This window comes from Suillus plorans, assembly GCF_016647745.1.
Source record: "Suillus plorans strain S12 chromosome Unknown HD556scaffold_47, whole genome shotgun sequence".
Classification (NCBI taxonomy): domain Eukaryota; kingdom Fungi; phylum Basidiomycota; class Agaricomycetes; order Boletales; family Suillaceae; genus Suillus; species Suillus plorans.
In genome coordinates, this window is record NW_024537431.1 from 353,816 (window position 1) to 375,105 (window position 21,290).

Consider the following 21,290-nt stretch of genomic DNA (forward strand, 5'->3'; position numbering starts at 1 on the left):
TCAAGCAGGACCCGCAAATGACGATGCTTTGATGTGTCCTTGCCGTCAACTCCGCAGGATTGCACCCTGCGTGGATTTAATTAGTGAAGACTTCCGTTTATTTTGAAAAAAGTTCCTTACCATCCTTCTGCAGCCCACTCACGAAGCTGTCATGTCAACTTATGGCCGTGATATGCGTCCTTCATGACATTCTTGAGTTCAACAACCATTGAGCAATAGACAGAGGAGTAGCGAGTGACGTCGTGAGTGCTTCGGTGACTGAAAGAGGCAAATCCTTGATGGAGTCTGGGAAGGCATTCTCGATCGCGTGCTGGGCATGACACTCTGCTTTCGCCTCCTCAAGAAAAGTCTTCCACCGTGGAGGATACCAGCCGAGTTGGGTCGGCTTAGGGCCTTCAGTCGATTCCTTGGACTTGGCTAATTTGACCTTGTTGGCCTTAACGCCTGAGTCGTGTGACTTCGCATTGATGGGTTGAGTCTCCTGGCGACAAATGAGATCAAGCATTGCGGGGTCAGGGAGGTGTGGACGTCCATTTTTCTTGTGATGACGCTGTAAGACATCGTCCGGCTTGGTAGGCTTCAAGAAATGGTTAGCGAACTCTTTGAAATCAGAAAGAACATACCTCATTCATAGCATCATCGCTACTGGAGATCTCGTCAACTGCTAACGATCCCATTGCAACATTCTCGTCTTCATCTTGCAAATGCTGGAATTCAAAATCAGAGGGTTGAGCAATAGCCTGAGGTTGGGATACTGATATTCCTTCCTTTGAAAAGCCTGTAACTCGTTAGTGACAGATATAACTAGTAAATGATCTTGTACCAGGATGCATGCTATGACACCCATGGTCTCCTCCCCAACCAATTTCGCCGTTGTCATTATCACTTTCTTCATTAGCGTCGCTTTCATCAGCATTATCAGTAGAGGGAGTGTCATCCTCGGATGTTGAGACATCAGCTTGAGCTTCCTGGCCAATGGACGGTGTCTTAATAACCGAGGGTCTTATATAAAGCGTGTAAGAATGTAATGACACCACAATTACACTTGGATAAGACTTCTTGCCAGTCCTCGATTAACACGGTCTACGACTTTTCTTCTTTCGTGGTAGATAACGTGTGAGTTCTTGGGAGGCTCGCTAAACCAATCAGGTGATCAACTTAGCCAGAGCTTTTATGTGTACCTCCAATTACTTTGTCTAGGATTTGCTACCTAGATTCAGAACTGTGGTCTGAAGTACAAATAACTTTGCCTAGATTGCACATTCTAGGCACTGAAATGAACTGGGTAGATTTGACCAAGGCACGAGTTGATCAAATAGGCACGAATAGGAGTAGAGACAAAGGGGTCTCTGTAATATCACGTTGACCAAAGACTGGTTGGTCAAATAGGCACAAATAGCACTGGTAAGACAATGGTCTCAAGAATAATCACGTTGACCAAGGCACAAGTTGGTCAATTAAACAGTAAAACAGGAGAGACAACAGTCTCTAAAATCATGTGGACCAAAGACTGATTGGTCAAATAAACAGTAACGTAAGCTTCTTATCGTAAGAAACTTGTATTCTCAAGGGATACGTTTCCCTGCACTTGTTCTGCTACAAGTGGGAGATCTTAACAAGTGAGATGTCTTGTTCAACTGAGGGGGTTTCTCTGAGAAGAAAATTTCCTAGAAGAGGGATCTCTATTTTTTTGGGGGGGGAGAATGGGCTCTCCTTATATACATTTTGTGTGGGAAAGTAATGTAGGTTCGCAAACAATAAAATAAAGAGAGAACCAATCAGAATATTGGGTGAAACCCAATAAAAGTATAAAATACAAATAAAAGATGGAGCAATGACATCAGAGATGACATCATAGTGGAGCTAGAATATTCTAGAGCCTATGACATCATTATGACATCATACTCAGAAATAATATTTTCTGGAGTATCTGGTAGGTCATAGCATCCTAAATAAAAGAAAATAAAAGAACAATGCTAGAGAAAACAAGATAGAAACAATGATACAAATACAATATGCAAGACATGGGCTTTTTAGATAGGTTTTTGTTAGGCTTTGAGCTTTTCTCAATGGTTTTCTCTAGCCAAAGTGAATAAGCCAAAGGTAAGGCAATACCTTGACCTTTATTTTACTTCACATATGACTTTTTCTTCTTCTTCCATATAAAACTTGAAATATAGGACCGAGGTTTGATACCAAGGTATGGGGTGACTAGTCTGAGGACTGTGCTAACAGACATAATCTTTTGAGGGTTATTCCTAGTAGTAGTTATGTCCATGCATGATTCCCGTATCATGCAGGACAACGGGAGGGAGGCGCCGCGATGACTAGATTCACCTTGTGCTTCCTGACGAATTGGCCGGAGAGAAGGATCTATATTTGCATATAAGTCAGCTTGTGAATGTGGCATCGTGTTAACTGAGGTCGTCTTCAAAAGATCTGGTTGCAACAAAATGTTAATGCAAGTAGTGGCGGGCTTCTGACCAGCGCTCTTGGCAGTGATTGAGGAGGTATTGAGAACTTGCTCCGTGCGAGAAGGGACGATAGGTGGACAGAACCCGAAACGTTCACCATCGTCGTGTTGTACAAAGCTTGGTTGATTGGGTGCCTCGACGCTGGAGGCAGCAATGTTCTCGATAAAAGAGTTAAAAAGTAAACAGTTAGTCTACAGAACTACAAAAGAGAAGCTAACCTTGGCTTTTTTGCCTTGTTTTCTTGAAGGTAGAGCGCTGGAATCTACCACTGGCTGGGAGGTGCTATATGGTGGAGGAGCCTTCGACATAGTATCATACTAATTAGTAACATTGCTTATGAGTATAATAAAAGTTACCTTTGAGCGACTCCTGCGACCCTTGCTAGGTGGTATTGGAGCGAGAGGGTTCACAGGAGCATTTGAATCAAGGGTGGTTGAGCCTTTGGGTTTGGTTGCCCGCCCAGGCACATCCAACAAGGCACCAATTCTCTCAAGCTGACTATTCCTACCCCCCTTCCCAGCACCTGCACGATTAGTATGTCGAAGGTTCGAGTTGTCAGCCACGTCCAAGTCAGGGATTGACTGTGGGGGCTTTACTGGTAGTGATGTGTCAGCCTGTGATCGTGACCGCTTTGCTTTCCCTTCAACGAGTGTCTTCCCAAGATCAGAATCCGCAGCTTTACACTTTGTCTTCTGTTTCTTGGGACTACCACGAGCACGTTGCGCAGGCATAGAACTACTTGTAGTAGAGCTGGGAATATAACAAGAGTGGGAAGCCTCCGAGCAATATTCATACTAAACACTCACTTTTATCCTTGGGCTTCGTGTTGTAGTTCAGTGGTCATCACAGGCGATTTTCGGATGCTATGAGTCGAGTTGCTCGCAGGTAGCAACGTGCTAATCGGCGTTGAGTCACAGAACTTAGGTGATGCGGGAATCTCACACGGCTCTGACTCGGCATGGATGACTCTGACATATACAGTACACATGGAGACATACATCGTAGCTAGTAAATAATTATGTAGGTACGAAGTGTTTCGGAACAGAAAATCTATGATCGCCTACAGTTGTATTAATATCATGTAGATCGAGTCTTGTTCCGCTTTGACGGCCTGATGGGCACTGCAGCTTCCATTGTCATGTTGCCTCCAGCTGGCTTCATGTGTCCGGTCATGTCATCAGGTAACTCAGTAACTCCTAGATCTACTGCACATGCGGAATCAGAAGCATCTCCAGTTGGCTGTTTTCACTTGAGGATTGTTCTGGCAAATAACAACTCAGGAGATGGTTCGTCCTTTGGAAGCTCTGCATGATGCCTATCCAACATCTCGAGCACAGCATCAAAGGGTACTGAATCCGGGTTGTCATTGTTCCTCATCAGCCCATACCATTCCTTCATGAGTGGAACAAGATTCTTGAAGTAGGGATGAATTTGTGTTTCGAGCTTCTGCAAATCCTCCAAGTGGAAAAAGAACCCCATCTTGGCTTTGTCACACTCCACATGAGAGTTAGCGGACCATGCGCGCTGTAGCACTTGAGCTCGCGCTAGGCTCGTATTATTATTATTATTATTATTTTTGGTCCAATTTCTGTCCTATTGAGAGTTATGCTCTATGGAGGACATTACTATCTAGTCTAGGGGACCCCGGTGTCCCCAACACATCTCTAGGTTCGCGAATGTCCTGGTGTGAAGCACACTCCCACCAGTCCGCCGTTCCCGCTGGCTGTTTTAGACGCGCAACCCAACAAAGACGAGATGACTTTTAAATATATGCGTAAGGTATGACAACTATCAGATGAATGAACAGAAGTGCATACTCGGCCGCTTGCGTGGACTGGTACAGGAGTCATGTTTGGTTTGCAGTAGGCGAAAAAGTTGGTACCCTGGGTTGACAAAGGGTGTCTTCAACTGCCGGCTGACTTAGGCCAATGGGAGCGTGGGCGACTCCATGTCAACGAGTAGATTAAGTTTTTGTGGGGTAGAGTAGATTATGGGTTTGGGAGCTATGTTGGGTCGTGCGTGGCTGCAGAGGGCGGGGTTTAGGCTACAAGGGGTGATCAGTTGGAGGGTGCAGGGGGGAGTGGAATTTCACCGAGTGTGGCTTTCATTCTTCCAGTGGCGTTGATATATCTGATTAGGTGGGGGGTGGCGGCGGGGTCGGTCAGGATGAAGGAAAGGGACGTGGCTTGGCGGCCCAGAGCATTGAGCAATGTGTAGCGTGCACGTTGGTAGGAGGGACATGCTAGCATATAATGGTGTACAGTCTCGTCTATGTGCAGACAATTGATACAGTGTGGGCTGGCTGTTTTGTGGATGCGATGCAGGTGTAGATTGAGGGGAGCGTGGCCAGTATGGAGGAACATATATAGACTGGTGAGGCGCTTAGGGAAAGAGGAGGAGAGTTTCATGAATGAGCGTTTGAGAATTAAGGGGTCTAGCTGATTGAGTTTGTAGAAGCGGGGAGAGTGTCGCCATATCTGATGCCGGCGTTCCTCAACAGACTTATGTTGGGCCTCCCGGAGTGCTGAGATGCTCAACGGTAGGGGGTGCTGTCATAGGTAACGTGGTAGTCGAGCATTGGAACTGTTGTTGTGGTGGCTCTCTGATGCAAGTTTCGCGTGTTTGTCGACCTCTTTGTTCCCGTGGACTCCGGAGTGGCCTGGCACCCAGCGTAAGGTCACCTTGAAATCTTCATGCCTTCTTGCAATATTCTTCATGATTCTGCGAAAATGATCCGCCAGATATGATCCTGGGCGCGAATAGAAGCTCTCACCTGCAAGTATCGCTGCTTGGTTGTCAACGGAAATGGAGAGTGGGAAGATGAGATTGCGCTCAGTGGCTATAAGGTGTGCTGCAAGTGTCAGTCCTACTTCCTCCACCTCAAAGACAGTGTGCTCGTCCTCAGTACCCAGGTGATAACGCAATGTTCTGGGTATCTTCCCCGCCCGAAATAGCATTGCTGCCGCGCCAACATGGCCTTTGTACCCTGAGCCATCACTATAGACTTGGATTTGGTCCATAAGTTGTTCGTGTTCTTCTATGGCATCCTCCTTGCTGTCCGCTATGTGGGTAGACCACGGATTCTTGGTGGATGGTGGGCGTCTTGTTGGAGTCAGGGTTTCGATGGTGTCCGGCGTGATGTTGAAACGGTGGGTGAGACTGTGCAATGATGTGCGGTGAGCACCAACATAGCGTTTGGCGGCTCTGCGGAGTGGGGCATGTAACGGGTGGGTACTGGGGAGGGCAGCTAGTCTAAGGACTGCTCGATGACATGCGTTCTGTAGGACAAGCATTATTGGAAGGAGGTTAGCATGCGTTTCCATAGTGTTTGTAGCTGTCGTCTTCATAGCGCCTGTTATAGCTGTTGCGGCTAAACATTGGACAGCGGATAGGTGCTTTGCAATGCCAATAGACCCTCTTTGCAGGGTATCCGATCCTTCGCGATATGTGGGGGAGAACCACAGGTCCGCGGCGTATAACATTTTTGGGAGGGCTACTGCTAAATAAAGTTGACGCATTAGACGCAGAGGTAGTCCTTTTGCCGATGTAGACAAACGACGTAGCTGTAATACATATGTTGTGCCTTTTGCAATAGCATTGTCGATTTGGGCTTTCCATCGCAGTTCTTGGTCAAGGATGACGCCGAGGAATCGATGGGTTGATGATGGACAGATGATTGCTCCCTGCAGGTGCATGTCTGGGCGTGGCTTGCGTCTGTTCATAGAGAAGTCCATTAGTGCAAATTTATTAGTTTCAAAACGAGAATTATGAGCTCTTGACCAATCGTAGCCCCCTCCCGGGCGTTCAAGCATATCAGTAAGGATAGCGTGAGTCTCGGTGAAATCTTCGGCAACAGCTATAAGGGCCGTATCATCTACAAAGGCCAAAGTTAGTTCTTTCAACGCTTCGCGCCCTATGCGAGGCTTGGCGATATCGACGAGGTCTGAGCTGTAAATTATGTATAATATCATGGAGAGAGGATCTCCCTGCCCTATACCGTTAGTAACCGGGAACCAGTCGGACGTATAACCATCGAATTTCAGTTGTGTTTGGCGTTGGGTGAGTAAGCGTTCTGTGAAGAGTACTAGGTCAGTTGGGATGCGCCTCATGCACATGTTGTGAATTAGTCGCTTTGTCACTGCATTGGGGAAGGCGCCCTCAATGTCTAAAAATAAAACTGAAGCTACTTTGTGGGACCACCACGCGTTCTTGATAGTTTCTTCCAACAAGTGGAGTGAATCCGTAGTACATCTGCCCAGTCTTCCTCCGAAGTGAGTGTTCGGCAAAAGTTGATGGTGTTCCAGCGTGTGAGTAAGTTGGTCGGCCACCACTGCGGATAAAAGCTTGCCCATGGTGTTGAGTAGTGCGATCGGCCGGTAGGCTTTGGGAATGGTGTAGTTTGGCTTGCCCGGCTTGCGGAGGACTATGGTGGAAAATTCCCGCCAGGGTTGATAGTACGTTCTGTGGGAAAAGGCTGCATTGAAAAGAAAATGTAAGTATGGAATGAGGATATCAGAACATTCTTTAAACACTATATTACAGATCCCATCCGGACCGGGGGCTTTGTAACCACTGAGGTTACTGACGGCCCGCTTGATCTGGTCCTTTGTGATGGGAGGGGGTTGCTCTATGGGGTCTCGGTATCTAGCGTCCTGTGGGGTCAGGTCAGTTGCAGGCGGAGGAGGGAAAAATGATGAGGCCAGTATTGTGCTCTTCTCCTGGTTGGTGGTCGCCTCAATATTAGAGCCGTTCGGTCCGGTGGTGACCAGGGAGGGCACGCGCGTCTTACCTCCGACCTTAGGGCATGACGAGATGTATCTATTAGCAGTCCATAGTTCATTACCTTCTATATCATTTAACCAATCTAACCAGTGCTGCTTCTTCGTCGTCGTGATTTCATTGGCATACAGATCCTTTGCGGTTTTGAGTTCTTCATGGCTGGGATGGAGGGGGATTCCACGCATTCGGTATGAGGTCCTGCTGAGGTTCTTGATGTTGTTCCTGAGGTCTGTTAAGCGTTTTGTCCACCATCTCTTGGAGTGTGGGCACGGCTTCGAGTAGGGTACACATGTTTCCATGGTGGACATGATGGATTGGGTGAGGTGTTTGGCTGCGTCCTGAAATTCAGCCTCCGAGGCCAGTGGTTGGGCCGGCTTGGTAGAGATAAATCCTTTGAGTCGGTCGTTGAACATTTTCCAGTTGACATCACGCCAGTTACGGCATGGGTCGCTCTGGGCGGAGGGAGTTTCTAGTTCCAAGGTCAGTAAAATGGGGACGTGATCTGTTCTTGGTCTGCAAGACTCGGGGGCCGTTTCACAAGAGATAATGGTGTCTAGGAGGTGCTCTGACCTGAATACATTGTCCGGTCTGGTCCGGTTACCGGTGCTGGTGGACTGCAGTGTGGGGATACCCTGCGGGAGAAGTTGAAGCATGCTATATTCAGCTATGAGGTCAATAAGAGGGTTAGCGGCAGTATAGTTAAAGAGATGGCGATTACGGATGTCCTCCCAGAGAGGATGGTGTCAATTAAAGTCCCCTAACCATCATATGGTCCTCTTCGGCGGCTTGGAGCGACTCTATGTTAGCTTCTAGATAGGAATCAAGGGTGGTCAGTGTGTTCTGATGCGTGCCATCGTTATAGATATTAAAGAGTGTGCAGCGGCCATAAGGACCAGAGAGCTGAAGTACTACTATGTCGGAGGAGGGGAATGCAAGTTGTTTCCAGGAGTTTGTGTCAAGTCTTGCGTTGATGAGTGTGATCGCCCTGGTATGCTGTTGGGGATGCGTGAAGTGCTGGGTGGGGTAGAGAACGTGCCAATGGGTGTTAGCGTGGGTATTACGTAGAAAGTTAATGTACGGTTCCTGGGTGACAATGATGTCCCATTCGGCCATGCCTCGGTTGTTGAGTAGCGAAGTTTGCGCCGTTAGGGAAGTATTCAGATTTTGCTGCCAGATGCAGAGTCTTACGTTGTTCGTAGGGCGGTGTTCAGACATGATTGGGTGAGGGGGAGGAGGTTCTATCAGATGGTGTGGAGGATTCGGAGGGTCTGGGTGAGTTCGAAGATGGGGAGCCGGAGGGTGCTGACGAGGGTGCGGTTGAGGTTGTAGGTGAGGGTGGAGCCGGAGTTGGAGTGGGAGTTGAGTTGAAGGGGGGGTATATCTCGTCCATGATTTCTTTACTGGTTGGGAGGCGATGGGGTGAGCTGTCGATTGGAGTAAAACGGGAGGGAGAGGCTCGGCGTGCGAGGTTTAGGGTGGTTTGGCGCATCGTTTGGGTGGTCCTGGCATTTGGGCTGAGTCCAGATGGAGAAGTAGAGGAGAGTTTTGGTGGGTTCGACGGATTGATGGTGTGCGTCCAGGCTGCATCAGTAGGGAAGTAGGGCATCTTGTTTTCCGGGAATTTGTCGTCGAGTATTTCACATCTTCATATGAACTCTGGGCATTTTCTGCTCCAACTGGTGTGTTCACTGCTTCTGCAGTTGATGCAGCGAGTTGTCCTGAATGTGTTGCATTGGGTGGTACAGTGCTGGTCTCCGCATGTGCCGCATGTGTCAAACGTCGCCATGCAACTGCGAGCGATATGGCCAAAACATTGGCATTTCGCACAACAGATCGGCTCTTTCTTGTCCTTGCGGACAGTAATGCGTTCATTGTCGATACATAGGCCGTCACGTAAGATGTCGTTGGCTGTGGTGGCATCGGCGACTTGGAGAAGTGCGAACACCTTCCTTTGCTGGTGAGTTCGACGGATGGGAGGTTTTATCCAGCGGATGGAGACTAGGGAGTCCGCGGGTAGTTGATTCTCGTCTTCGATGCGATGGAGGAAGTGCTCTTCACCTAGCTGTAACTGGATCGGTAAGTATTCAAGGACAAGGGCAAATGTGCGGAAGCGGAATGATACTGTAGAGTCAAATTGTCCTTCAAATAGGGTACATCCTGTGGGGTCTCATAACCAGGAGGCTAGGGATTCAGAGTCAAGTTCTACAACGATGGCACTGTTGCGTAGTACCGTTATGGCCTTTACATCTCCTGCTGGGGTGTCTTTGTTGCGTATGTTGATTAGGGCTTCCTTCATTCTTGCGGCTATCTCTTTGTTGGTGGTGGCAGGAGGGAAAGGAGACGATCCCGGGTTAGGGTCTAACAGGATTTGATGTGCTCTGATAGTGGTGCGACCTATGGCTTGGTCGACTTTGGGTGGGAGGTGAGCGGCCGCTACTGAACTATACGTTGGTTGAGTGTGAATTTGAGTTTGAGTTTGCGTGGGTGGGGGAGTGGTTGATAGCATCTGGGTGGAAAGGTGATTGATACGTTCTTGTGTGACGTCCAGTGAGGGTGCGAGGACTTTGATGGCGTTTTGGCAGTCAGTGACTGAGCTGTACAAAGTGTCTGCTGCTTCCTCAAGTCGTTCTGCCGCTATAGACACTCCTCCTTCCTGTTCGGTCCTCTCATCCCTAGCGATGTGATGGAGTCTTTCGGCCTTGTCGAGCGAGGAGATCAGGGTGTCTTCGGCCTGCTGAGCTGTTTTGGCTAGAGCTTGTGAGGCAATGTGGACTTTGGCTACTTGAGGTGTGTCGGAGATTCTTTGCCGGCATTGTAATGGTCACGTGTTACGATGCCCCGCAAAGTCATTGTGATCTGAATTACGATGCTTTAGGCGGAGTCTCAATATCATCCTGATTCAGATTATGACTCGTACGATGACTTATGCCTAAGGCCTAAGGCCTAATAGCCTGGACGTGCATCAACCCACCCAACAATTCTGGCTCTGTACATCGCTTCGTTTCCGATTCTTTGTGCTGTTTTCATCTATACTCTTTATTTTAAACGACATCCTTGATTCAATTGTCTTGTTTCATTTGGCTTGAATCTGAATCGCCTGTACACCAAATCGCATACCCACAACTTCCGTTCGTCTGAATCAATTCTCTCCTGCTATCTATCTGTGAGTCTATAGTCAGTCTGAACGAGACTCTTTCCCATCCAAAACTTATCGCATTTGCGCTCAACAGTTTTGCCAAGTATCTTATATTACACTCGAACGAAAGATATCCTTGATCATCGTCTGTTTTGTCTTTAACAGTTGATTTTTGGTATGTACTCCATTACTAACAGCCTTTCACTTTAATAATCTACTGAACCATCAGCTTGTTCGTCGCTTGTTTGCTACTTGATATCAATGCCTAAGTCAAAGCAACGGGCATCAGAACTCGCGACATGTGATCGATGTGGGGCGAATGTTCGTGCGCGCGGGTTAGGATCGCATTCAAAGTCTTGTGCAAAGAAAGAAAAGGAACGGCTGGAGGACGAGGAGTTTGCTGATATAGTTCGGAAGGCCAAGAAGAAAGGTGAGTGCTCAAATCAGTCGTCTTTCAATCATGCACTCAATAGATAGTTGATATCTGCCATACAGAACTTCGAAGGCAGCGACGCGAGATTCGCAATAATCTACAACGTTTGGAGGATGCGCAATCATCTATTGCAGGTGGGCCCTTATGTTTCAATGATAGTACTATGTTTCTAATTGTTCTCATCGCAATACAGTGAGCGCTACTGCGATCTGGGCAGATCCAGATCCAGATGTTGGTATGTTCAATTTAATTAGATTGATTATGTACTGAGACTGTCAATATCAGAGATGCAAGGGTCATCGCCTCGACAATACCCACCAGTGGACCATGACACAGCCTTACCTGACTTTCACGAGGCCGATTTTGCTCCCAACGAGCCCGATCCTGGTTCCAATGAGCCTGATCCTGGTCCCAACAAGCCCAATCCTGAGCTCGATGATATTAAAGTCGAGTATCATCCTCACAGCCAAATTTCTTCCACTGTACATCACTTCTCTGAGTTCACCCGCAGCCGCATGACAGAACATACTGTGCCTCGTAACAATACACCTTGGGAACCCTTCCGCACGCGGCTAGACTTCGAAATAGCAGAGATTGCACTTGAAGCTGCGATGACGAAGGATCAAACCAATCGCCTTCTGGATCTCGTGCACCGATCTGCTAGCGGCAATGATAAGTTCACGCTGCAAAATCACGATGAGGTTCGCTCCCTATGGAACCTTGCTTCGCAACGTTATACCAGAGTGAGTATTGTCTCATGTACTAATACTAACATGATAATAAACTGATTATCAGTGCGCAGTTTCAGAATGATACAGTGTCTGTTCCATTTGACAGTGAGGTGCACGAATTCGAGATGCATTACCGCCCTCTCTGGGATTGGGGACTCGATTTATTGCGAGACAAATATCTCACGCCTCATTTCGTATTCGATGCTCAACGTCTCTCGAAATTCGACGGAGAGAGGTTTGTACGTTTCATTGACGAACCATGGACTGCTGATGCATTTTGGAATGCACAAGTATGTTTCAAATCTTGTTTTATTGTTGTTTTAAATTAATAGTACAATGTCAAACCGTTGTAACTGTACTAGTCCCAGCTTCCCTCAGATGCGAAACCACTGGCATACATTCTTTATGCCGACAAGAGTAAACTATCGTCATTCGGGACCCAAAAGGGCTACCCAATTATTGCGCGTATTGCCAACCTACCTGTTCACATTCGCAACAACAATACTGCCTTGGGAGGTGGTCGCGTCGTCGGTTGGCTGCCCATTGTCAGTTGCATTGACAAGCTTGTTGGGTTAGTATTAGTATTGCTAACTGCCGTATTGATTTAGATTGTCGAGAATCAGGAACATGCGAAAAAGAAGAACTACGTCGACTTCAAAAATGCTGTCTGGCACACGTCATTTTACCAGCTTCTTGCCTCAGTTGCGCAGCACTCGAATACAGGTTATTGGTTTGAGTGTGGAGATGGAATCCAACGTCGTCTCTGGCCTGTTATTTTGATCTTAAGCGCTGATTATGAAGAACAGTAAGTACCACATGCATTTACTATTGTGAGGCTTATGTATAAATTGTAGATGTATCATGGCGTTGATCCGTGGACTTAAGGGAAAATTCCCGTGTCCAGTTTGCTTGGTTCCGCAAGACGAGCAGTCCGTTCTTGCTACCCACGAGTTTCGCACACGCCACCAATCTGAAGATGTACTTCGCACTGCAAGATTGAAGCCTTCTGAGAAGGAAAAAGAGGCTCATCTCAAGGCTTTCTCGCTCCGAAATGTTGAGGTATGCAGTTCCTGCTGTGATATCTATCAAATACTGATGTAATTCAATTGTTAGAATGTCTTTTCGAGAGTTCGTCACGTCGACGTTCATCGTGCACTTTCTTTCGACCGCCTTCACACAAATGAGGAAGGGTTATGGGGCGATCATTTGTGGAAGGAAGTTAAGTTTTGGATTTCAGACCTCGGGCGCGATGCAGCTGTCAAACTCGACAAAAAGTATGTATTGTGATTACCATGATACATTGTTGCTACTTCTGACTCAGCGTCCTACTAGTTTTGATGGACTTCCGCGATGGCCTGATTTAACACATTTTTCGTCTGTCGTCGCAGTGGATTTCACTGATGGTACTGTTCTCGGGGATCTGTCAAAGGTTCATGTGCACATTATAAGCGGTTTTCGGCACTAACACAAACTTACTATTTAGATGATTGTCTTTGCCGCACAGGATATATTTACTTCGTCCCGCTGTAAACTGGGACACTTACTCCTTCGCTGCATTCGCCACTACATCGAGTTTGATATCTATGCCTCGTTAGAAGTGCATACAGAGCATACAATCGCAGCTGGGAGGTTGGCAGTGCAAAAGTTCTCAGAGATAATGGCCGTAAGTCACTGTATTGTTCTGGTTTTCGATGATGATCAGCTGACACATCACTAGGAATATATTGCCCAATCACAGCCTGAAACCCTCAAAAATTGGAACTTTCCAAAGAAACATTTGGTCTCTCACATATTCGACGATATCATATCAAAAGGTGCGACACGTAACTACAGTACCAAACCAAATGAAAAAATGCACGGCTCGTTGCGAAAAATATATCTTCAACGTACAAATTTCAAGAACGTCGCTTCTCAGGTTTGTTACTTGTAACTATTTGTCATGCAGATTCAGACTTGTTTTATTGTTACAGATTCTGCACTATGATGAATGGCTTCTGACCTCAACATCTATGCGCACTGAACTCGATGAACTTGACGAGTACTACAAACGAAACACTTGCGACCCGGAGACTCATGAAGCGCTGGACTTGGATGACACTGGGGAACCCGAATCTACTACTATCCATGCTCATTTAGGTTCGAGGCAAGGCAACCACTCGTTTTCCGATATCATGCTCTCGCACGGAACTGACAGGGCCTTCACCAACTTTCGGATGAAGCTAAATGGCTTCTTAAATGGCTTTCTACCACAGCACAATATTCCATTGCCGGATGGAAAGTGTATTCACCTGCGCACAGAAGATATGGTATGCTAATTTACTTCTCATTCAATTCATTATACTAATACACTACTATTAGATAACAGTGTTTCATTTCTTGCGTGTCAACTACGAATCAATAGTCGACTGGCGCCTGCACCGAGATTTACTTCGGTGCAACCCGAAGTTCTATGGATTGCCAAGGTATGACTGCGTCATCGTGAAGACTGCCGACAAACCATTTTTCGCTCGCCTCGTGTACATGTTCAGCTGCTTGATTGGCAACACTGATTTCCCTCTCGCGCTGATTCATCCTTATGATGTTGGTATCGCCAGTAGTCGTCGAAGGCGAGATAATGACATGGGACTGTGGCGTGTGCGAGCCAAACCTCGCATATCCTCTGAAATCATCTCTGTCCAATCGATCATTCGGGGTGCTGCTCTCGCAAATGATCCGGAAACAGACGGAGATTACTTTGTAATTCACACTGTAGATACTGACATGTTTCTTCGAGTCAAGGCTCTACAAGATCAACCAAGCACTTGATCCACTACCGCTTTAATACTGGCTTGAGAGCCGCAAATTTGCTCCTGTAAGTAAGCCAGGTCCTGCCACATCCCTTTGAGAGCGACACTTCACACTGTCCCATATGCCCAGGAACTGACGAGACCATTACCTATTTGACTGCCCACAGTACAGATGCAAACGTCACATATTCACAAGCACCGTCCGACAAAATGCAACATCCATCACGCACATACTCACATCCAAGAAAGTCACACCTCATCTTAACCACTTCGTAAATAGCACCGGCCGCTTCAAACCTACATTTGGTGAGCTGTAAACTTTGTATAAGAAAATATACTAACAAAACATATAGATATACCATACACCACTCCGTGACATAATCCCCATCATCATACTCTTCGTCGAAAGCGTTTTCTCTAGTCCGCTGTCGCATTATGGTGCGCGAGTCTTAGTGCCATGATGGAAAGCTCGGGCAACCGAACAACTACCATGTTGATGTCTAGGCGGTGTTAAGGGTATCTTGGAGCACACGCTCTTCAAAGGAACTTATTTCCCAACTTTGGTGGACCATCAACTGTGCTAATGTCTATGTCGGTTTCCAGGTCCAGCCTGCTCTGATGGGCCTTTCCATGCACGGCAATTACAAACAGCCTTTCGTCAAACATTCTTCATTTTACATATGTAAGTGACCTCATGATTTCTGAATCGTAAGACTTTATCCGTCCACGTGTTGATGTGTAGATTTGAAACGTGTACTATCACACATCGACCTGCAACATGTTGCGATGATTATTATGTACGTCCTCATCGCGTGTAAATTACTGTTCAATTTAACTTTGTTGGTCGCAGCCTCATGGCCTCAACACGATTGCATAAAATGGCACCGACTGCGAGACGGACTTGACACCCTGCGACGACCCACCTCTCAACACCCTTCAATGTCTGACTCTGGTTCGAATTCGATATCCTTCAGTTCTGATTCAGGTTCAGACTCGGCAGATGAAGGCACCCAATGTCAGCCTGTGGCTCCACCGAGCAGTGGCGCCTCTATTGAACACTACCAACAGGTACGCTTGTGCTTTTGTTCGTATCACATATTCTAAATTCTAACATACTTGTTAATACATTAGTATATCAAATATCTCCAGCTTCAACAAGGGCAGCTCCAGCAGCGGAATGCATCTCTGAATGAGAGCAATGGCATTCTGGCTGCACAACAGCTGAAACGTTCTCGTAAACGCCCTCAAACATTGTCGTCTAGGGTATCGTCAATGTCGCAAACAGCATCTGCGATACTGTCCGCATCAGAATCTGCTGTCTCAGCTCCTGCCTCATCGACGACGAATGATGTTGACAAGCTCATTTTAAGCCTGGCGAAAAAATATGCATTAACTACCGAGATGTTTCTCCCTGACAAGGTTATTTTTCAAACAGACTGTCCTGATCCTGCAGTCGACTTCTCGAATCCAAATCGTTATGCGAAGAAGTCTACAGCAAAGGATGCACTCGTTGCTGAACTCTATGCGTCCATTGACCACACGTTGCACGCTCAGATGCGAACAAATGCATTCTTCAACCAGGTGCGCAGTTTTTCTCACTTCAAGGCTTTAATATTATAATAAATACTTCAATCAGTTCGGGAGCGGAATGCAGCAAGCTCGCTCATCATTTCTAAACAGCCTGCGTACTGTTGCAGGCGGCATCTTCAACATGCCCAATGAATTTTTCGTTTCGAATACGACCGAACTTCCCTCTCACAGGTCACAGACTGATCGGATGGGAAGCAGGCAAGGCAAGGCCTATGATATCTTCAAGGCGCCCATACTTTACCCCGATCATATCGTGAACGAGAAGAAAATCTTCAGGAACTGGATAGTCATCGCAAAGGTAAGGTCAGTTTATACTAGTAACAGCGGATCTGGCTACTCATATGTTGCTTTGAAGGCTATGAAGGTTGCGGTATGCGGAAAGATGTCATTGTATTCCAAAGCACGTGGCGGACCACCTTCCTACGCTAAGATGTGGAAGCTCACAAGCTGCACTCCTGGCCTGATCACATTTAGCGTCACATCGGTAGGGTCCCAGTTTGAATATACACTGAGCTGATACTCATCATGTCCTGTAGATCATATTCATCCTGTCCCCAGACCAGGAATTCTCGGGTGATGGAGTTGGTGCCATTTCCTCGATCGCGTATCACTCCCTCTTTCAGACAGTCAAGAAATTCTTCGTTGTTAAGTGGAACCACCAGCGCATCAAATCGGTCGTCGAGCAAATCAACGGATACGTCTTTGATGGTACCGTCAAGACGCAGCCATCCAATGACACTCAGTGCACCATGGAGCAAGTCACTGAATCACTTGATCGTGTTATGGCCGCGCTGGATGCCAGTGATTCAGACTCAAACGATGATTCAGACTCATTGGAATATGTTAACTTGCCGGTACAGGCAGCTAACATCCATCCGACTGTAACTGCAGCTGCAGCTGCAACCATTTCAACCTTGCAACCTAAGACAGCCGTTGACGCTCCCCAACTCGAAGCCGCAGCCCGCAACCCAAAGCCGCAGTCCCGCAGTCCGAAGCCGCAGCCCCGGGCCTATCATTCAAGTTGATACTAGCCTACAACCTTCCATTTCAACTCCGTGTTTTTCAACTCCTATGGCACCATGTGTAGAGACTTTGGTGGATGCCCAGGGTCAGAGCGAGGACGTATCACCAGCTATTGGGCTTGTTACTATTGCCAAACCTCAGGCAAAGGCATCCAGGGGCAGGAGGAAGCCCAAGAGTCAGACGTTGGCCAGTGATTCTACCACTATTCGCGCTCCTCACGTCACGCTGTAGCATGATACTTCTGTCTCCCTAGTATGCTATTAAGATTGATCACACAATCACTAGATTCTAGCTCTACTGTAATCCGAGTGTTTGGGTACTATGTGTTGCTCCTTCGTACAGCTTTTGCAATCTCACTGTGCCTTCATCCCAATGCCAACCCCAACGACGACCTGTTTGTGTACCGGCTACAGGCAAAATTCTCTCTTCTTAGACTGGCGCCTCAAACCCATCACCAATTCTATCAGTCGTAGGAGGCTGTCCTTCAGCGCGAAAGGTCGAGTTCAAGCTCGGACAGATCGTGAAGATTGCTAATAACAACTAGTTGTGAAGGGTATGGACTTGTCGAGTGTGGAGGTGGTGAGTCCTGGTTGCAACTCCTTTGTGGAGGAAGGACGATGAAGGCAAGACCGTTTGCAACGCGTAAGTTCTCATTTGTTGTTCCTTCTATATTCGTACTATCTCTTATATACATACAGATGCGGCCTCTACTATAAGCTTCACGGCTCTGCTCGTCCCATTAGTATGAAATCCGATATTATTTGGAAGCGCTCTCGACACGACGCTCGTGCGCAGCACTCCTCCCTCACCAAGCCCCCAAGCGCATCTAACATGCCTGGCACTCCTTCCGTTATGGAGGAGACAGTTTCAGAACGGGTTCTGGTGCGACAAGCGCAGGTACTTCTTCGTCTTCGCGGCGCAGCAGCATGGACTCGTCTGTCCACACAGTCGATGCGGGCACTGTTGTGCCACACCCCACTATACTACCCACCAACCCACCATGAGACCCGCACCCGCCATGGGGTGTGGGTATACCTGCGGGTGTGGGTGCGGGTGCGGGTGATGCTTGCGACACCCACGGGTACACCTGTGTCATTCCCTAGTCGTTGGTGGTCGTTGGCTCTCTCGATCTTGTTCTCTCGCTAGATGGGGTTCATGCCGAGATTTTCACGGTGTTAGTAGTTGGCTCTCTCAATCTTGTTCTCTCACTAGAGGTCTCTGGTCCGTCATCTTGAGCTCGTCAATCACTTGTTGGTCATGTCTGAGTTCGTTCTTGCAGCCAGCAAGAATGATGGGAATGCCAGCACAGAAATGCATCACCTCAAAAATCTGCACATTGTCCAGAGTCGGTGAGTCGACAGCAAAGCAGATAAGAACAATATGTCTTGAACTAACTGATAAGATCTGAAGCGGTCATAGTCTTCTTGCCCTGCTGTATCCCATAATAGCACATGACAAGCTCGATGTGCTTTCCGTCAAGCACCATCTGAATCACTGACGATAGTGAGCTTCCTCCTTATTTCAGCCATTATTCAAACATAGAAAGTAGGATTGCATGGATATTGCATTACAATGAGTTTGCGGCCATTCAGATGCCTATAGTAATACATGTTTGTCGCCAATTTAGCCCTTTTGCTATGATTATTTCCTAACATGGTAATTTATTTTATGTCATTGAGTTTATCATTGATAGTGCTTAGGTTGACGATTCAAACTCACTTTTGTTCCTCAATGTCGACGTCCATGTTCCCATCTGGTCCTGGTGCCTTCAGCCTCCCCTTCATCACTCCAACATAACCTTTGCTGCTCTCATTTTGCTCCAGCAACTCAAGGTACGCTTGATTTTAAATTGCCCGTTTCCCTTCTGAATCCATTTCATCTTTTTTAGACTGCATGTCCAGAATTCTGGTGCCTTCAACCTCCCCGTCATCACTCTGTGACTTTTGCTGCTCTCATTTTGCTCCAGCGACTCAAGGTGCGCTCATCACTCTGTTACTTCTGCTGCTCTCATTTTGCTCCAGCGACTCAAGGCGCGCTCATCCGTCTGTTACTTTGCTGCTCTTGTTTTGCTCCAGCGACTCAAGGTGTGCTCATCACTCTATTACTTTTGCTGCTCTCGTTTTGCTCCAGCGACTCAAAGCGCGCTCATCACTCTGTTACCTTTGCTGCTCTCGTTTTGCTCCGGTGACTCAAGGTGTGCTTTGTTATATGTTGTCCGTTTCCCTCCCATCTCATCTCTTTGCCTGTCCAGAGTCGGTTGCGCCCCCCATCACACCAAGCATCATCACTTAGACCCTGTTACTCTTGCTGCTCTCGTTTTGCTCCAGCGACTCAAGGCGCGCTCGTCACTCTGTTACTCTTGCTGCTCTTGTTTTGCTCTAGCAACTCAAGGCGTGCTCGTCACTCTGTTACTCTTGCTGCTCTCGTTTTGCTCCAGCAACTCAAGGTGCGCTTTATTTGTGTTACCTATCTCTTTTCGATCTCATTTTTTTGCGTGTCCAGAGCGCACTTATTCTATGTCGGTTGTTGGTCATGAGCAGGCTTTATGGTCCGGGCAAGTACGGAGGCGAGGGGAGTCATTTCTGTTTTCACCATGCATATCATAATGTAGATTAATATTTGTCTCACAATAACAATTGATATGCGTTGAACATTCATCACCACCTTGCTGGAATGATTATCACGACATTAAGACCTCAGTTGACAACCTTACAATGTGCATTCAGACCACAGGGCCGCCATTAAAATGCCCACTAATACTCGGTGGGTACCATTAAAATACCCATTGATATTAGGTTAATACTTATTAAAATACCCGTTATATCATCATGTTCACGTGCATTAAAATGGCGCGAGGTTCATTAAAATGCTGACTGTTTGATCATAATCTATGGCAATGGGTCCGCGTCGTTAGACCATTTTAATCGATTAAAATGCCGTAAAAAAAGTTCCGACAGACAACTCAAATTAGAAGACATGAACAACATGCGGAGGGATCGCATACCGCAAGAATCCCAGCGTTGTAACTTGTCATGGTCCAGGAACCTGCGCCAATACTTGACTACATTGGCAGCTACATGATTGGCGGTGGTGGCTGCTGACATAAAGTGATTTTTCATACACGTGACTAGGCGCGTCGCGATCGAGTTCGTTTATTTCGTGGCAGTGCTGATTTAACTGGTATAACAGAGTATAAATACAGCGTGCCTACTACAAGATACGTCTCCCATTTCCCGTCCTCGATTTACGTGCATTACTTTCTTCACTACTCATTCTCAACTTCAACTCGCCTTACAATATGATTTCCGCTATCTTCGACGGTGCCGCCCATGTCACCGTCGCTGGGTGCCTCGGAGCATTCTTTTTCAAACACACTGTGGTGGATCGGACGTCCAAGGCCATCAAAGAAGCAGAGAACGTCACCGCTGGCCTGGTCATATCCGAATTCTGTATTTCTGTCGCGGTACTAGTTCTAGCTTCCAACGAGACCGCCCGGATACTCCTCAGTAAAGATGGTCAACCCCCTCCGAAGCACAATTTAGCCAAGCTCAACGCGCCTCTCATTTGCAACAAAGTGTCCGATTTCTCTACTGCAGCAGACTCAATTTCAATCGCAACCGAACCATGTAGCACTCCGCCGTCCGTATCAATCGCAACCGACTCTTGCAGCACTCAGCCAGACGTAATAATTTCACCGAATCTAATCGCAAACGACTCTTGCAGCACTCAGCCATCTAATACGTGTTCTACTTTATGCACGCCAATACTGCCGACTTCGCCGGTTCCGAACACGAAGCGCCTCTCAATGGATTCTGACACGACTCTCGTCGATCATCATGACGACTTCATGAAGGACTTCTCTGGCGTGGACCTTCAGGAAAGGAATATCCTCCAGGTATAAAGTCACACAGTCTCCCCATTTTTATCGCTCAATGTTTGAATCTTTGTAGGACGACAGCGACTGTTCCAGTGGCGACCTATTGCAAGGCACGAAACCACTCGCGATCGATGACTGGAGTGGACCCTCTCAGCGGACGCAAGTCCAGCCAATCACCCTGGAGGACGGACGCCTGACGACCACCGACGCTTCGCTTCTCGTGGACGCTTCGACTCATACGATCGCGACGCCCTCTCTTGGCAGCATCCCAACTCAGATCGTCTCGCCTCAGCTGAAACCCCCGGATACGAAACGGCATCATAATTTCCGCCCGGGAAGACACAAGGTATGGACATGTTCGTTGCGAAGCCAAGTGCTGCACTCACCGTCGTTTGTTAGCGCGAATCTAGATCTGCTCGCTTGGCCGCTGCCCGTGGCAGCATCGAATGCACTCGCTCCAA

The 21,290-nt window shown here is 47.3% G+C and overlaps 10 protein-coding genes across 10 annotated transcripts; 4 read left to right on the plus strand and 6 right to left on the minus strand.

The window, feature by feature from the left end:
* Nucleotides 1-181: 181 nt before the first annotated feature.
* On the minus strand, nt 182-880 carry HD556DRAFT_1310389 (uncharacterized protein; the record flags this gene model as incomplete). The annotated part of the gene is made up of 3 exons (XM_041300402.1): nt 182-577; nt 624-707; nt 824-880. 3 exons carry the CDS (start codon nt 878-880, stop codon nt 182-184), a joined length of 537 nt encoding a protein of 178 aa, XP_041157786.1.
* A 1,412-nt stretch (nt 881-2,292) lies between these two features.
* Nucleotides 2,293-3,205, minus strand: HD556DRAFT_1310390 (uncharacterized protein; the record flags this gene model as incomplete). Its single annotated transcript, XM_041300403.1, has 4 exons — nt 2,293-2,373; nt 2,420-2,632; nt 2,693-2,773; nt 2,831-3,205. The coding sequence occupies 4 exons, from the start codon at nt 3,203-3,205 to the stop codon at nt 2,293-2,295; spliced, it is 750 nt and encodes a 249-aa protein (XP_041157787.1).
* A 514-nt stretch (nt 3,206-3,719) lies between these two features.
* On the minus strand, nt 3,720-4,324 carry HD556DRAFT_1310391 (uncharacterized protein; the record flags this gene model as incomplete). The annotated part of the gene is made up of 3 exons (XM_041300404.1): nt 3,720-4,018; nt 4,101-4,233; nt 4,292-4,324. 3 exons carry the CDS (start codon nt 4,322-4,324, stop codon nt 3,720-3,722), a joined length of 465 nt encoding a protein of 154 aa, XP_041157788.1.
* Nucleotides 4,325-8,000: 3,676 nt separating this feature from the next.
* Nucleotides 8,001-8,366, minus strand: HD556DRAFT_1241685 (uncharacterized protein; the record flags this gene model as incomplete). The annotated part of the gene is made up of 1 exon (XM_041298218.1): nt 8,001-8,366. One exon carries the CDS (start codon nt 8,364-8,366, stop codon nt 8,001-8,003), a length of 366 nt encoding a protein of 121 aa, XP_041157789.1.
* A 463-nt stretch (nt 8,367-8,829) lies between these two features.
* On the minus strand, nt 8,830-9,222 carry HD556DRAFT_1211102 (uncharacterized protein; the record flags this gene model as incomplete). The annotated part of the gene is given in 2 exon segments (XM_041296571.1): nt 8,830-8,896; nt 8,909-9,222. Coding segments are annotated over 2 exon segments (381 nt in total), but the record flags the coding sequence as incomplete, so codon positions are not given.
* A 198-nt stretch (nt 9,223-9,420) lies between these two features.
* On the minus strand, nt 9,421-10,359 carry HD556DRAFT_1488033 (uncharacterized protein; the record flags this gene model as incomplete). Its single annotated transcript, XM_041308751.1, has 2 exons — nt 10,086-10,359; nt 9,421-10,031 (listed from the first exon to the last, which is right to left on the minus strand). The coding sequence occupies exons 1-2, from the start codon at nt 10,144-10,146 to the stop codon at nt 9,421-9,423; spliced, it is 672 nt and encodes a 223-aa protein (XP_041157791.1). The 5' UTR covers nt 10,147-10,359.
* A 400-nt stretch (nt 10,360-10,759) lies between these two features.
* Nucleotides 10,760-14,468, plus strand: HD556DRAFT_1389381 (uncharacterized protein). The gene is made up of 14 exons (XM_041303509.1): nt 10,760-10,819; nt 10,885-10,956; nt 11,016-11,057; nt 11,108-11,565; nt 11,625-11,843; nt 11,916-12,098; nt 12,162-12,358; nt 12,408-12,612; nt 12,667-12,827; nt 12,886-12,982; nt 13,037-13,216; nt 13,271-13,468; nt 13,524-13,859; nt 13,912-14,468. The coding sequence occupies exons 4-14, from the start codon at nt 11,110-11,112 to the stop codon at nt 14,356-14,358; spliced, it is 2,679 nt and encodes an 892-aa protein (XP_041157792.1). The 5' UTR covers nt 10,760-10,819; nt 10,885-10,956; nt 11,016-11,057; nt 11,108-11,109; the 3' UTR covers nt 14,359-14,468.
* Nucleotides 14,469-15,969: 1,501 nt separating this feature from the next.
* On the plus strand, nt 15,970-16,954 carry HD556DRAFT_1241668 (uncharacterized protein; the record flags this gene model as incomplete). The annotated part of the gene is made up of 3 exons (XM_041298215.1): nt 15,970-16,227; nt 16,285-16,413; nt 16,466-16,954. Coding segments are annotated over 3 exons (876 nt in total), but the record flags the coding sequence as incomplete, so codon positions are not given.
* Nucleotides 16,955-17,547: 593 nt separating this feature from the next.
* On the plus strand, nt 17,548-17,782 carry HD556DRAFT_1488060 (uncharacterized protein; the record flags this gene model as incomplete). The annotated part of the gene is made up of 2 exons (XM_041308752.1): nt 17,548-17,594; nt 17,651-17,782. Coding segments are annotated over 2 exons (179 nt in total), but the record flags the coding sequence as incomplete, so codon positions are not given.
* A 2,296-nt stretch (nt 17,783-20,078) lies between these two features.
* HD556DRAFT_682204 (uncharacterized protein) lies at nt 20,079-21,290 on the plus strand (the record flags this gene model as incomplete). The annotated part of the gene is made up of 3 exons (XM_041311295.1): nt 20,079-20,847; nt 20,903-21,175; nt 21,229-21,290. Coding segments are annotated over exons 1-3 (932 nt in total), but the record flags the coding sequence as incomplete, so codon positions are not given.

Bases quoted from the DNA above. Each gene is read 5' to 3' on its own strand.
- HD556DRAFT_1389381 (XM_041303509.1), top strand. From the start codon at position 11,110: ATGCAAGGGTCATCGCCTCGACAATACCCACCAGTGGACCATGACACA. The intron at 12,983-13,036 runs GTTCATGTGCAC...CTTACTATTTAG, and splicing joins TTCTCGGGGATCTGTCAAAG to ATGATTGTCTTTGCCGCACA. The intron at 13,217-13,270 runs GTAAGTCACTGT...ACACATCACTAG, and splicing joins AGTTCTCAGAGATAATGGCC to GAATATATTGCCCAATCACA.